Source organism: Cervus canadensis, chromosome 24 (assembly GCF_019320065.1).
Source record: "Cervus canadensis isolate Bull #8, Minnesota chromosome 24, ASM1932006v1, whole genome shotgun sequence".
NCBI lineage: Eukaryota > Metazoa > Chordata > Mammalia > Artiodactyla > Cervidae > Cervus > Cervus canadensis.
This window is the reverse complement of record NC_057409.1, coordinates 9804274-9819963: the sequence shown is the minus strand read 5'-3', so window position 1 is coordinate 9819963 and position 15690 is coordinate 9804274. Positions and strand designations below refer to the sequence as shown.

The 15690-nt window shown below is 40.7% G+C and overlaps 1 protein-coding gene across 4 annotated transcripts in view; it reads right to left on the bottom strand.

The window, feature by feature from the left end:
- The window catches only part of WDTC1 (WD and tetratricopeptide repeats 1), a 60912-nt gene that overhangs the window by 38795 nt on the left and 6427 nt on the right, over positions 1 to 15690 (bottom strand). For all 4 annotated transcript variants that reach the window (XM_043445126.1, XM_043445124.1, XM_043445127.1 and 1 more), the window contains exons 2-3: positions 8200 to 8347; positions 6743 to 6826 (exon numbers count right to left, since the gene is read on the bottom strand). In XM_043445126.1, the coding sequence (XP_043301061.1) occupies positions 6743 to 6826; positions 8200 to 8247 (132 nt within the window). In that variant the 5' untranslated portion in view covers positions 8248 to 8347. The remainder of the gene's footprint in view (positions 1 to 6742; positions 6827 to 8199; positions 8348 to 15690) is intronic.

The window sequence follows — 15690 nt, the reverse complement described above, 5'->3', positions numbered from 1 at the left end:
ACCACAAAAGGCAGGAGCTTTTACTGTTGATTTTACCGCTTTTATTCCATCCCCCAACCCTTATAATATCACCTCTTAATGCCCCAAATCAACTCTGGTTAAATGAAAGGGGGTCCATATGTGATAAGCGATTCTGTCGTGGCTTAGATGGTAAAGAATTTGCCTGCAGTGCAGGAGACCCGAGTTCAATTCCTGGATTGGGAAGAGCCCCTGGAGAAAGAAATGGCAACCCACCCCAGTATTCTTGCCTGGAGAATTCCATGGACAGAGGAACCTGGTGGGCTATAATCCATGGGGTTGCAAAGAGTTGGACACAATTGAGTGACCAACACACACATGTGATAATGGGTGGAAAACAAAACAAGGGAAGAAAATGACAGTAAAGCATTTTTAAAAGTAAGATGTCATCAAATCAGCATCTTAGGGAACTTTAAGAACTTTCTATAAATAACAATAATAATAGCAGCTATTATTTGAGGACTATATACCATGAATTTTACAATATACTAAGCACCATGCTAAATACTTTACATACATAAATTAACTATTCCTTCTCTTAAACCTAGAAGACAAACAGGATGTGTATCTTATTATACAGATGAGGAAATGAGTCCTAGAAGTTAAAGGGCTTATCCAAGGTCATATGACTTATAATAGCATTTTTATTACTATAGTTGGGGGGTTGAGGGTATCAAAAAAGGTTATCCTTTTCAACCTCAAATTAGGAAAGAGGGAAATAAGATAGCCTTTTGAGATTAGGATTGTAAAAATCAGTACAGCTGAATATTTTTCCTCCTTGACTTTCAAGATATCATGTTCTCCCACCACTATGCTATTCTGTCTCCTGTGGGTAGAGAAAGAGAAGATACAGTTAATCTCTAGATGCTGAAAATGCCTTGTTCTTGGTCTTGGGCCTTCGTCTCTCTTCTGTTTTTTCCCCAGTGACACTATCCAGTTACTCAGCTTCATGTCTTTATAGACCACTGGTTTACAAACTTTTTAGTCTCAAGACCTCTTTGCACTTTTAAAAAGTACTGAGGATTTTTTTTTAATATAGGTTATCAATGTTTACCATATTAGAAGTTAAAACTGAAATATTAACTTCATTTAAAAGTAACATTATTAATTATAACTTTAATGAAAATAAAATTATTAATTTCACTTAATAATAATAAAATGATAAGTTAACACATTTTAAATAAAAAGTAACTATATTTTCCAAGGCAAAAAAATTTAATGGGAGGAATGGCAGTGCTTTACCTTTTTGCAAAACTCTTTAATGTCCAGCTTAATGGATTCTCATGTCCGGGCGCTCATATCTACTTTTGTATTTACTTTGGTGCAAGATGTTATTTCAGTTGAAGTATATGAAGAAAATCCAGCCTCATAAAGATAAGTAGTTGGAATCAGGAGTAGTATTTTAATGGCCTTTTCAGATCATTGTAGGTATCCTTCTTTGATACTACACAAAAACTGGATAAATAATGGTTTCTTAATGTTACGATGTGGAATCTAAATCCACATAAATGAGCTGTTGGTAACCTGCTACATTAAAATGCGCTGGTTGATTTTACATTATGCCTGCGTCTTTTACACACGTATGACTTTTGTACATGTATGACTGTTTGGAAAACAGCGACTTATTGAATTTGAAGATCTTCAAGCGCTAACATTTATTATACAATAAAATATTGCTGACATTTGTTAATATTACCACAGATCTCATCAAAAAGTCTTTTAAGAAGTATTAAGAAGGGACTTTCCCAGTGGTCCAGTGGCTAAGACTCTGCACTCCCAATGCTGGGGCCCCAGGTTTCATCTCTGGTCAGGAAGCTAGATCTGATATGCCACAACTAAAAGATGCTGCATGCTGCAGCTAAGACCTGTTAGAGCCAAATAAATAATTTTAAGTATTGAGAAGCTATCAAGCTCTTGGTGGCAAACACAAGTTTTCCTATATTCTTTTTTTTTTCTCTTTAAAGTTCAAATTTTATCCTTGGCAACAAACACTGTCAGTTGTTCTTCTTGAAGTGACAGTTTACTTCATTCATTTTAAAGAAAATGTCTGCCAAATACCCATATTTGAATAACCACAGATTCGTCTGCTAGCCATTCTTTCAGATGGTGTTCCATGAAAAAAAATGTCCAGTTGAGCTTACAACTCAAAACAACTGAACAAGTGCTTTTCCTCAAGACAACCATCATAATTCAGTATGCAGCAGCAGTACTTTATGGATTCTTCCTACCCCATATACTGAAGAGATCTATACTTACGGGTTGAAGTTTAAAATTAGTTAAGTTTTATTGCACTTACCTCAAGGGCATTTTAAGTAAGACTGGCTTGTTTTGAGGGGGGGGGGGTCACTGCAAATGCATAGGGTGAATAATTTAATGAATTTGATGTTACCTGCCTTGATTCACACTAAAGTGGCAATAGTTTTACCACTTGTTCACAAACTTTTAAATGAATTAGTTTAGTTTTGCAAATAATGTCTTAGTATTACTATGAAAGTAGTTTTGACCTCATGGACTCCATTGAAGAGGTCATGGGGATCCCAGGGGTCTGCACACCACACTTTGAGAACTGCTACTGTACAGACTATTACAATGACGTTCTGGTTTTTATCCCAGTCTATTCTTCCCTGGTGACTCAGCGGGTCAACAATCCATGGGCAAGGAGCCGCAGGAGATTTGGGTTTGATCTCTGGGTTGGGAAGATCCCCTGGAGAAGGAAATGGCGACCCACTCCAATATTCTTGCCCAGAGAATTCAATGGACAGAGGACCCTGGGGGGCTACTGTCTATGGGGTCGCCGAGAGTCGGACATGACAGAGCGACTGACACTCACTTTTCATGCTTCTTTTGGTCCCAGGCCCACTGGACCTTGCAACAAGGATACAAATGTCTTTGCACTTATCAAAGGCTGAGCCCTCTGCTTCAACTGTGAATCCTAAACCCTCCAATCTTCCTTAGGACTTTGCTCCTTCAGTTATTCTGTCCTAATCCAGCATCCTCAATCCCTTTCTCTCTTATCAACATACAAACAAGCTCTAGTATTTCTTCCCATTCTTACAAATCCCTCCTTTGATCCCATAGGCCCCTCCAGCTACTGTCCCATTTCTCTGCTTCCTTTGGTAAACAAAGTCCTTCAAGAATTGTCTACACAGCTCAATGGAGCTGGAAAACAAATACAAAAACAAAACAAAAGTGACTTTGAAGGGTGGAAACAAGGGGAATAAAAACAGATCTTCTTCCTCCAAACTCCTGAAAGACTCCTCACTGGTTAAAGTCAAATAGAAGAGAGACTCGATACATCTGTGCAAGTCAGCTGTCCAGGCAGTGAGCAGAAGATAAAACAGTGAAGAGGAGGTGTAGAGACAAGAGAAGGTTATCTTTTACAATTTTGTTAGGGGGGCCACTTATCGAAACCTCCCACCATGGCCAGGCACAACAGTAAGAGTTTTCCTACAATAGGAGGTCCTGGTGAACAAAACAGAACCAACAAGGTACCACCAGCTGGAAGCGTTTGGGAAAAGTCAGAAGGAGAGAGGGGATGCCAGTCTGTATGTCCCTTCAACCTCTAAAAACCCTTCTCATGGAATTCATCCTGGCTGAGTGATGAGTGTGCCAGTGGGAAGGACCCTGGGTCAGAATGACTGGCCAGGGACAACCCAGGAACCTGTGGTGATAGGATTATATCACCACAAAACCTGAGACTGTAAGCCACGGGGCAGAGCAATTCTCTTGGGTCCCTTGACCCTGCTGTTCTCTCCCTGGGTGCCCTTTCCCAATAAAGTCTCTTGCTTTTTCCGCATGTGTGTCTCCTTGGACAATTCGTTTCTAAGTGTTAGACAGGAGCCCACTCTCTGGCCCTGGAAGGGGTCCCCCTTCCTGCAACTGTTTACACTTTTTACTGCTTACATCCTATCTTTCCTTTCATCTAGGGGAAAAGTTTGTAATAACTAAATAAATAGATAAATAAAATTTAATCACCCTCTTTAAAATTTTGTGCAGTTGTGGGATCTCAGCTCCTCAACGAGAGGATGAACCCAGGCCCACTGCAGTGAAAGCACCATGGGACTTATGAGTCTTAACCATGGGACTATGAGAATCTCCCCCCAAAATTTTTTTTTAAATATAGAGTTGTCTACTTGCTATGGGCTTCCCTTGTAGCTCAGTCGGTAAAGAATCTGCCTGTAATGCAGGAGACCCAGGTTTGATTCCTGGATTGGGAAGATTCTCTGGAGAAGGAAATGGTAACCCACTCCAGAATTCTTGCCTGAAGAATCCCATGGACAGAGGAGCCTGGCAAGCTACAGTCCATGGGGTCGCAAGAGTTGGACACGACTTAAGCGACGAAACCATTACCACTACTTGCTACTGCACTCCTTCATGTCCCACTTACTGCTGTCTAGTATCTATTGTCACCACTCCAATAAAACTGCTCTAGTTAAGGTCACAGTCATTGTTTTGCCCTTACTTATTCAAACTTTCCAAAGCACTGAGGAAAACTGACCACTCCTTTCTTGAAATGCACTCCTTACACCCTCCTGGTTTTGTTTCCGTTCTACTTTGTGGACTCTCTTTGGTGGTTAACTTTTCAATCTCCTTAGGTTGTAATCGATTCTGACAGCCGGAGTATCTCTAACAGTTAGGTATTGGACTCTATTCTTTAAGCCTAAATGGATAGCTGAAATCTCTGAATTTCTCCCTATGGTCCAGAGCTCTCCCCCAGTTAGCACCATCAACTGCCTACCTGACAGCTCCACAAAGCTATCCAACAGGCTTCCCAACTTTACAGGTCCAACCCCCTGATTCTCTCATAAGCATATTTTTTCTCCCAGTCTTCTTTCCATCTGCTCTGACTTCTCTAAGCCTCACAAGTGGCAAAGCTGGGATGTTTGCTTTAACATCTAAACCTCTGTGCATGCCTTCATACTGTGCACTGCTACTACAGGTCCCCAACAAGGCTGCCTTCAGCCAGGTGTTAAGTTCAAACAGTTCATCCACCTTAACATATTTTTGTATTTGAGTGCCAAATCTTTGGAAATCACAGAATCCTGTTTTGTGTTCACCAAAGTTTCCAAGTCTATTGTGGACAAAGTTATCAAACCAGGAAGAGATAGTAGAGACAATATGGGTTGGGTGGAGGCACAGCTAAAAGGAGAACCCCAGCCAGCTAGCGGGAACTGTCTACTTAGCATCCACCCGAGCGGGGTTTCTCAGCCTTGGCATTATTGGCACTGGGCAGTGCATAATCCTTTGCTGCACGTTCTTTGTTGTACTCTGATTGTAGGATGTTTAGCAGCAGCCCTACACTCTATTCACTATATGCCAGCAGTGCTCTTCTAGTTTTCACAGCCAAAATTGTTTCTGGACATTGCCAAATGTCCCCTCGGAGGTAAAACTTTCCATGCACCACCCCCAACTGCACTAAACAGATGTACTTTATCCTCTAAAGGAAATATGTAAAGAAACAAACAAAGGATAAATACAATATATTTACAAACTTATGAGTTCAGAGACTTTTTAGAGATATGTGTGTGTGTGCTAAGTCGTTCCAGTCGTGTCTGACTCTTCAACCTTATGGACTGTAGCCCACCAGGGTCTTCTGTCCATTGGGATATGGGGAAATAAAAGTATAAAAGAGTTTAACAAACTGTGCAAATGGTGTAAGCCCAATTTTGTAGAAAAAAAATTTATATAAGCATTAAAAACACTGAAAGACTTAATAATTGTTATTTACTGAACTACCTATTTTTGATAAACTACTTTTTATTAAAAAAAATTTCAAATATCAAATCAATCAAATAATTGATTATAATTATATGAAAATACGCAAGAGATGAAAGTATATAAAATGCTAATAGTAACTACATTAGGGAGGTGGGAATAAGATGCAATTTCTGGTTCTCTTTTCATATTACTATTAATGTGGTCATATTTTATAAGGGATAAAAGTTTATAATGAAAAGAAAGCAATAACAATCATCTATAATTTCACTACCTCCAGATAACACTGTTAGTTTTCAATAAATTCCTTTCTAATCTTTTTCTAAGATCAACACAATCACTTACAAACATTAATGTGAAGGAACCAAGGATGTCACTAAGTTGGATAGGACAGCTAAAAGTTGGGATTCAGAACATGATCTTGAGGAAGGAAAGGGAATGAAACTAACATTATGGACTGTTTTGGGGTCTAACACAACGAAAAAGCTCAACTTCTGGATTCTGGATCTGACTCTCCATGAAATGGACAGGACAACACTGGACAAGGTGCTTACATTTTCTAAATCGCTTTTAAAAATATACATATCTATTTCCTATCTACCTCCCACAGCATTTCTTTGAAGCTAAAATGAGAAAGCATGTGTGTGTGTGTGTGTGAGAGAGAGAGAGAGAGAGAGAACACTTTGTAAACTCTAAATTCATACACAAAGGTAAGAATCTTAACTGTCCAAGCCAACAGTAAAAATAGCGGTATGAAAGAAATTCAATAGTCTTTTTCCAAGCACCAAGGAAATAATATGACAAAAAACAACTTCCATGTGACCATGTGAATCACTAATCTTGATTCAGATTTCTGTGCCTAATAAAGCTGCTGTAAAGGAGAGGTAACCTTCAGGTATGACCTACAGAGAAAAACTGTTTATGCCTTGAACAGTGCCAAGTGGATTCTCAGCAGGCAGAGAGTGGAGAACCAGTCATCTGCATCAAGGGTTCAAACTGGATCTCTTACCTGCAGCTCTGCTTCCAGGCCCAGCCGTCTGATAAAGGGATCAGTGACATGGTAGCGCCGCTCAAAACTCAGGGCACCCCGCTCCTGGGGGACAGAAACAAACTCATAGGTTCACCGATTCAAATGTAACATGATTTACTATGTTCTTATTACACACACAGCATTGTGCTGGGCTAGAGCTAGAAAAAGAGAACAAGAAACTGGCCTGCAGGAAATTATACTGTACTTCGGCAGGGATTAGAGAATAGAAGCGAGTATGTAATTAAGCACTAAGTCATAATTGTTAGGCTCCAAAAAAGAAACCTGAAACAACAAATAGGGAATGTTTCCATATTTAGGTTAAAGAAGGTGGGCAACATCTTTAGGACACATATTGCAGGATATATACAAAGGAGAAAAATAACTTGCATGGTCCTCCAATTCTGTGACTCTGTGCCTCTAGGAATTAGTCGTGGCCCCTGAGGGCCACCCAGTCTGATGAAATCAAACCAAAAATGCATCCCGACAAGTGGACAAAGCTGCAAAAGGATGCAGGGCAAAATACATGAAACACAGACTAATATGCACCAAGTACCTAGCTCATGTAGAGGTACATACTCAGTCCTTCTAGACGGTGACCACACCTTATGCTGCATGCCACTTAATTTTTTAAAGATTTTTGGCACCTAACCTTTACAAAGAACTTTCTCGGGTTCTTTTAGATTTTATCCTCAAGATTAGCCTGCAGGCAGACAGACATTATTATCATTTAACAGTAGAAAACCACGGCACAAGGAGGTGAAATGACTAAAGTCACCCAGGTAGTTAATTAGGGCAGTGAGATTATAAGCTCCTGACCCCAGCCTGGGGTTCTTATTTCAGAAGCACCTCTTGTCTTGGTTGAATCTCCTCCATTAAACCCCTGTGTTTCTTTACTGAAGGCCTCCTTGACAAAGTCTGGGCTACACAGCTAAATGAGTGTGACTGCCCAGTCATCTATTCATCTCACAGTACTAGAGTGTCTTCCATGTACAAACCACAGAGAAGAGGTGCAGGCTTTGGTACAGGAGACCCTCGACGAAAAGAAGAGCAAGCTTACGCTAAAGTGGGATTAGGACTCTCCCAGGTTCAGCTGAGCAGCCAGAGCAACATGAAGAAGCTCTACTTACTTACTTCTGCTGCACCCCCACCCTCAGAGATGTGCACACTCATGCTCCCCTCCCTCACCAGACTCCATCAATCTCAGGAGCCCAGGTACAAGTGCTTGGACAGAGGAATCTCCATGCATTCCACGTTCTTGGATAAAAGAAGATCAGAGTCAAGAGACCTTGGCTCTAGTCCTGGGTCTGTCACTAATTAAATTATTTGTGCAACTTCGGGCAAGTCAGAGACTCTAGTCATCAGTTTATTCAGCTATAAAAGAAACCTGTGGGGAGAAAAGGACCTCATGTTCTGGATCATGGGCATGGGTTGCTTACCTTTATCTGCCTACGGATGAGGTCTCTAGTTATGTTGACTTTTGCCATCTTCTCTTAATGGGTTCAACAGAAGGACGCTATAGAAGGATCTTCAGGACTCTTGAGCATTCCAGCCAAGCCCAGGTCCACAAGACACACATTTAATTACCTGGGGGAAAAAAAAAAACCATCAAACCTTGGGGGATGGGAAAAAGTGGCTTTGGAGCCCTGATTCCACCCCTAACATACCCCACCAGCCCACCCAGTAAACTGGCTATTGCCTGTGATTTACGACATGGTGCACTGGCCCTGCTCCATAGTGGTGAAGAACCTCTGAAGGGTCAAGGGGGCAGGGGAGAAACAGTGATTCACAGCCACAGGAAATACTGGAACAAACACTGAAGGAGCACACACTGAAGGAGTGTGGGCTTCTCCAGAAAGTGTGTGTGTGTGTGTGTGTGTGTGACTATGAGTATGAAGGAAGATGGAAACACATCCTGAAAGGAAGAACAAGGCATACAGTGAGAAAGATGTCAAGTTTCACTTGCTCAGTATGCATCTGTGGCCACCGGTCTGTAACTTTTAATTATGCTTCAAAATCCTTGACCTTCAGCTTAGCTCTCCCCCGAACCAAATCAGTATCACAGACAGAACATTCAACTTTGTAACAGATCCACAGAGTCAAAGAGTGGAGAGGAAATGTAATGGTGACCATGTCCAACTTTAAGAAAACCTTCTTCAGTATCCTGATAGGTAGATTTTCATACTCAAAACCTCTTGAAGCAAACTATTTCTTTGTTATACAACTCTGACAGAGAAACCATTTCTGATAATTTACCATTAAGAAAGCACAAAATACGGGAAATAAAAAAGTTCCAAACTGAAGCACACTCATCACAGAGTTTGGAAGAGCAAAATAAATAAATAAAGCCACCCAGGTTTCCAATGATAGAGGAACAGCTAAATAATGGATAGCCATATGATATAATGCAGCATTAGAAAGGCTACTTGTGAAAGAAAAATGCTTATATTACATTGCCTGTATTTTCTTTTGCAATAAACACTATCATCACAGCTATGTTTAAAAAAGGAAATATAAGAAATAACAATTGCCATCTTTACATAGTAGTATGACTGAATCTTTCCTTCTACTTTTTGATGTTTTCAAATTTTTTCTATACAAGCACATTAATTTTACAATCAGAAAAAAAAAAAAAAACCAGCTAGAGAAAATAATCCCACGAAATTTTAAAAGAAAGTTCTGCCTCTTGTTATGCCCACTTTTTGGTCCTGTTTCTACCTCTGGAGTCACACAGGAGGTCCAGTCTTTCTTCTCCATGATGGCCTTATGACAATGGCTTGGGGACCCATCAGGCCTCTCTGCCAACCCTCCTGAGTCAGCAGGACCCCCTGAAGCCACTTTTGGACCTTCTGGCCCAGGCTTTCCTCCTGCTGGCCTCCTGCAGATTCCTGTACACCCTCCTAAAACCAAACATTCCCCACCTGAGCTGTGAGGAGACTCCTTCCCTTCCTTTTGGCATTTAACCACAAAAGGAGACTCCATTTATAAACACTATGTTATTGGAGATAGCTTTTTTCCCCTTTAGTACTAGGCACACAGTAGGACAATAAAAAAAACTTGCTGCCTGAATACATGTTCCCATTCAGCTTGAATTCTTTGGGGTTTATGTCTCCATGATCTATTTTGGGATTACAAGCTCTTAAAAGGGCAAGAACCTTCCCTTAGAGTGTGGAAGCCAACCAGCACTGCATCTCAGTAAGCATTACCCGGGATATACAGAAGTCATGGGCACTACCTAGGATCACAAGACCTACAAGCACCAAGAACATCCAGGGATGCTATTTAAGAACTCCAATTCTGGGATGGCTTTTCCAGGGGCCCTTGGGTATCAAATTAAAATGATGAATTTGAACAAACTGACATTAACTAAGCACTAGCCTGCAATTGTGTTTATGGCTCTGATTCGTGTTATAACAGTCAAAGCCAAAATATTAACAGTAATTGCCCCCACAATCACCAAGAATATGGGATGGGGCTTATCACAATGGAAAACATCAAAGTCAGTGAGTATATCTGATATAAAGTAAGACTAGCCATGCGGCCTTGGTCAAGTCTCTTAATCTCTCTAAGTAGGCACTCATTCCTGTGACTCACAGGCACAGGAAGCATTGAAACAAACAGGGAAGGGGCCATGCATGCTTCACCAGAAGAAGGCTCACTTTTTCCTCCCAACACCCTTTTCCTTAGAAGGTTACTGGGAAGGTCAAATAAAATAATGTAAGTATAAAGCCTTTTCCCTAATTTTATTTCGAAAGGAACATAAATACTTGTATCTGCTAAGAAATAGTAAGTTGCCAAATATTATGTACTTACTATGTGCCAAAAATTGTGCTAAGTGCTTTATATTTATTCATCCATTCATTTATTCACTCAACAAGTGAGCACAAGAAGCTTCTACTATATGCCAGGTACTATTCCAGGCCTAGGAGACATAGCAGTGAACAAAACAGATAAATTCCTTATTTTCAGGGTACCTATATTCCAGCAAGAGGTGATAGATAACAAATAATAATACAAATAAGACTATATCCAATAGTGAAAAGTGCTATGATGAAAATAAAACAAGCTGACCAGAGAGTGACTGATGAGCTACTTTTAGACTTGACGTTAAAAAAGATATGGTGCATTTTGGAGTTGTCTGGCTGCTCAGCATGTGAACTTCCTTCCTGTATTTTGGGAATTTCCCATCTGATGAGTCTGGTGGGAAGTGGAGAGCCCTCTCACTATGAAGTGAGAATGGTGGAGACAAGATTCTCTTTCTAGGCTCCCCTACACCTAGTGTGTATGCGTATGGCCCAGGCTACGTCAATAGACACATGAGCCCCAGACCTTAACTGAGATCTGCTGTCAAAGAATCAGAGGATCATGGAGAGTCCATGCTGGCAGGAAGGGGTGCTATAGTTGCCATTAAGGTCCAGTCAGCTGGTGGTAGTGTAAGCTATGTAAGTGGCAGCAGTGACTTCATGGACTGGTTCTGTGAATAATTTTGGCTGTGGGTCCTGGCTGCTAACTAATTTCCCTTGTTCCAGCCCATTCTTCAAGCCTGGCTTTGTGGCCTTCCTTGATATTTTGTTGAGTTTCCTTAATATCCTTTCAAGAATCAGCTAGAATTAGTTTCTGTTGCTGACAACTACAAATCCAGTCTGATATAGAGGAGTTCTCTGAGATGATGACATTTAAGCTGAAATGTGAATGGCAAGAAGTCACAAAGATCTAGGGGGATACAACTGAGAAGGGAGACAACCAGTGCTAACATCAGCTCAAAAGCTTGTATGGTAGATGCTGCTCCTATCGTCACTGTCCTATCATCACACAAGGAGACACAGTCATAGATATGAAACAATTCCCACAATGTCACATAGCTGATAAACTGGAGCCGGAGCAGGGACCCAAACCTAAAACTGTATGTACACTCTTAACCACTATGCATACATAAATAAATTACTACGGTTTGCAACTTCCTAGAGTAATGATCACTACAAGAATCCCCAAAGTGAAAGTTGCTCAGCCGTGCCCGACTCTTTGCGACCCCATGGACTATACAGTCCATGGAATTCTCCAGACCAAAATACTGGAGTGGGAAGCCTTTCCCTTCTCCAGAGGATCTTCCCAACCCAGGGATCAAACCCAGGTCTCCTGCACTGCAGGCAGATTCTTTACCAGCTGAGCCACAAGGAAGCCCAAGAATATTGGAGTGGGTAGCCTATCCCTTCTCCAGCAGATCTTCCCGGTCCAGGAATAGAACTGGAGTCTCCTGCACTGCAGGCAGATTCTTTACCAACTGAGCTATCAGGGAATCCCCAAAAGAGCCAAATAAATTGTCATTATTCATCCACTAATTTTCTTAAAACATAAACTGAATTTTTACCAAGCACCAAGCACTGTGCTAGTCATGAGGGAATACTGAAGATGAAAAGATACAGTACCTATGCTAAGAAGCCAAGAACCAAAGGCAAGGGACTTTGGGGAATTCCCTGGTGGTCCAGCAGTTAGGACTCGGTGTTTTCACTGCCAAGGGCGTGCATTCAGTCTCTGGTGGGGGAACTAAAATCCCACAAGCCACAAGGAGCTCTAGCTAATATTGGTGTGTAGCTTGGAAATACTAAAAGGAACAAGAAGGGTAAAAGCAGAGAAACTAGGCAAGCAAAAATTGCTGCTATTCAGGTAAATGGTAAAATGGAAACTGGGATTTAAAACAGTATCAGACTGGTAGGCAGAGGTTTAAGACCCCAAATGTCAAATTTAACACAACTACTACTCAGGTGGTATTTTGGTAAACAGCTCCATCCCCATCCTGAGAAGAAATGATAGCACACTGGCAGACAGCTCGTTCTGTAACACAGCCCACCCTCTCCTCTCTAAGGAAACAGTGCCTTTTCATAAACTTTGAGGCAGACAAGCATAACTGGAAACGCTTCTAAGCAGAGGTCATTTAAAAGGCTCACCTCAGGAGAGAAATACACTCAAATGTACAGAGGGCATAACTAGTTTCATACTTCTCAAATACAAACAATCAGAGCAATAAATAAAAGTTATATGAATACGAGATTCAATCATGGTCAAATTTTAAAAGCATTATTTTAAGGAATGTTCAGAAATAGTCAATTCTACAGAGTAAAGAATTTACAGACATAAAATGATATGAATGAAATATTGAAATTGGCAAAAGGAAGTTACGTGTGTGTGTGTGTGTGTGTGATTAAACACTAAAAAAGTGTTTAATTCAAGAGAATTTCTATCTCTGGTGCAGTATGCGAATTACATAATATTCAGTTCTGTTGAGGGGTAAAAAGACCAAACTAAGTGACTTCAAGAATCCATAAAGTAACAATTTCAGTATCTACTTTGCCAGGTACGGTGCTAGACTAAGAGCACACAATGTAGTCAAAGTTACTTAAGTATCAAAGGCACCCAGGCCATAATCAGAGCTCCAAAGAGAGACTGAAGAAGGCTAACTTTAACTTAGTCAAATGATCAAAATGAATAGCTAGGACAGTAAGTTCAGAAGGAACATGGAATAATAAATTAAATCTTATTTATACTCATTTATTCACACATCTAAACATATAACAGTAGAGCTAGACAGACTCCTGGGAAATCACTAATGAAGAATGAAGAGTTTAACAGTCGACAAGCAACTTTTTTTGGGCTGCGCCACACGGCTTGTGGGAACTTAGCTCTCCAACCAGAGACTGAACTGAGGCCATCACAGTGAAAGGGCTGAGTCCTAACCACCAGGGAACTCCCAGACAACAAGAAACTTTTAATGTATCTTCTTCATCCTAAGGATAGCACAGTTAATAAATAAATTCTGATTTTCACACTTAAAGCTCTCATAACATTGAGGGCTAATTTGCTGGCAGAACATGAAAGTTCAAGAAAACGTTCTCCAGCTAGAATACAAAGGTTTAGGAATGGTATTTACTTGTAATTTAAGATACTACAGGCAAACTCCAGCTGATATTCAATGGAAAAGAGGAAGAAAGAAGAACTTAAAGGTTGCATTTCAGGGTCATGGACTAAGTTGGCACAAGAACATCTGAGAAAGGTGTGGATGGCAGGACAAGTCCATCAGCCAAGCAGTTTTTGAGAATCAGGAATATGAGAAATATAGAAACACCTAAGGCACAGAGGAAAACATTATAAAGAAAACGTGAGCTTCTACGTAGATGTTGTATCTTCCAAAAGGTATTCTGTTCCTGGAACTCTAAAACATCTAGAACTTAACATCATCACTTCCACAAACTTTTAATTTAGGCTACTGGGATACTTTCTTCAATGGGCCTATGTCTGTTACAGTTAAAGGAAGCTAATAAAATTCAGTTTGGAGGACTTAAATGCATACTTCACAACGCAAGTGTTAGTCCCTCAGTCATGTCTGACTCTGTGCAACCCCATGGACTGTAGCCCACCAGGCTCCTCTGTCCATGGGATTCTCCAGGCAAGAATACTGGAGTGGGTTGCCATTTCCTTCTCCAGGGTCATAATGCAAAGGGTACCAGTAACATAACAGCTTAAGGTTAACAAACCCTAGAACAAAGTACACCTGGAGAAGCTTACTCATCTGGAACCAAGGATTAAATGGTAATATGCAAACATGAGGAACCACCCATTTTGGGTGTGCCTTAGTCCTTGTTTGGGCTCTGGTTAATGTAGCAGAAAGAGAAGCAGACTTAAAATACATAGGCACCCGGGCCTGAATTTCAGCCTCTGGTTGGGCAAGTGACTTAATCTCTCCGAGTTTCAATTTGCTCACTTGTAAAAGAGGGATGCTAACCTACTTCAATGGATCATTGTGAGGAATAAATGATGAAGTATGTATGAAAGTGCAAAATATATACCTGGATCACAGTAGGGGCTTAATAGATGGTTAATTGAAGGCTTAGTTGGACACGACTGAAGTGACAGCAGCAGCAGCAGTAGTGAAATGAAAGTCGCTCAGTTGTGTCCGACTCTTTGTGACCCCATGGACATTCTTCAGGCTAGAATACTGGAGTGGGTAGCTGTTCCATTCTCCAGGGGATCTTCCCAAGCCAGGGATCAAACCCAGGTCTCCCACGTTGCAGGCAGATTCTTTACCAGCTGAGCCACAAGGGAAGCCCAAGAATATTCGAGTGGGTAGCCTATCCCTGCTCCAGAGGATCTTCCCCACCCAGGAATCGAACCGGGCTCTCCTGCACTGCAGGCAGATTCTTTACCAACTGAGCTATGAGGGAATAGATGGTAGCCAAACCTAAATTCTAAGACCGGACAACTCCTGTTATCTATGCTCAGTGACACGGTTACAACATTTCTTCCACATTTCCTTCCCTACTAGAGAGACAAAGCTGACACTGAGGATTCCATTGTGTGTGGTATGGTGCGGCATAGAGAACAGGATGTCTTTATCACCTCTGCTAGCTTTGAAATACAAGATCAGGAGAAAAAAAGTGACTTTGTTGAAAACAAAAAAATTCCATACAAAACTTGTGTAAGAATGCAAATAGTAACATTATTTACAATAGCTAAAAGGTAGAAACAACCAAAATGTCCATCAACTGATGAATGGATAAACAAAATGTGGCTTATGCATACAACGGAATGTTATTTGGTCATAAAAAGGAATAAAGTATTGATTCACGCTGTAACATGGATGAAAACTTGAACACATTATGCTAAGGGAAAGAAGCCAGTCCCAAAATGCCACATATTGTGTGAATTCATTTATATGAAATCTCAAGAATAGAAAAAGCTATAAAGACAGAAAGTAGATTAGTGGTTGTCTAGGGTTGAGAAAGAAGATGGGGTGATTGGGGGTGGGCAGTGATAGCTAAAGGGTATGGTTTTCTTTTTGGGGGGGGATGACGAAAATGTTCCAGAATTAGATGGTTATACAACTGTGACTATATCAAAAAGTGAAGAACTGCACACATTAAAATCTTGGGTTTTAT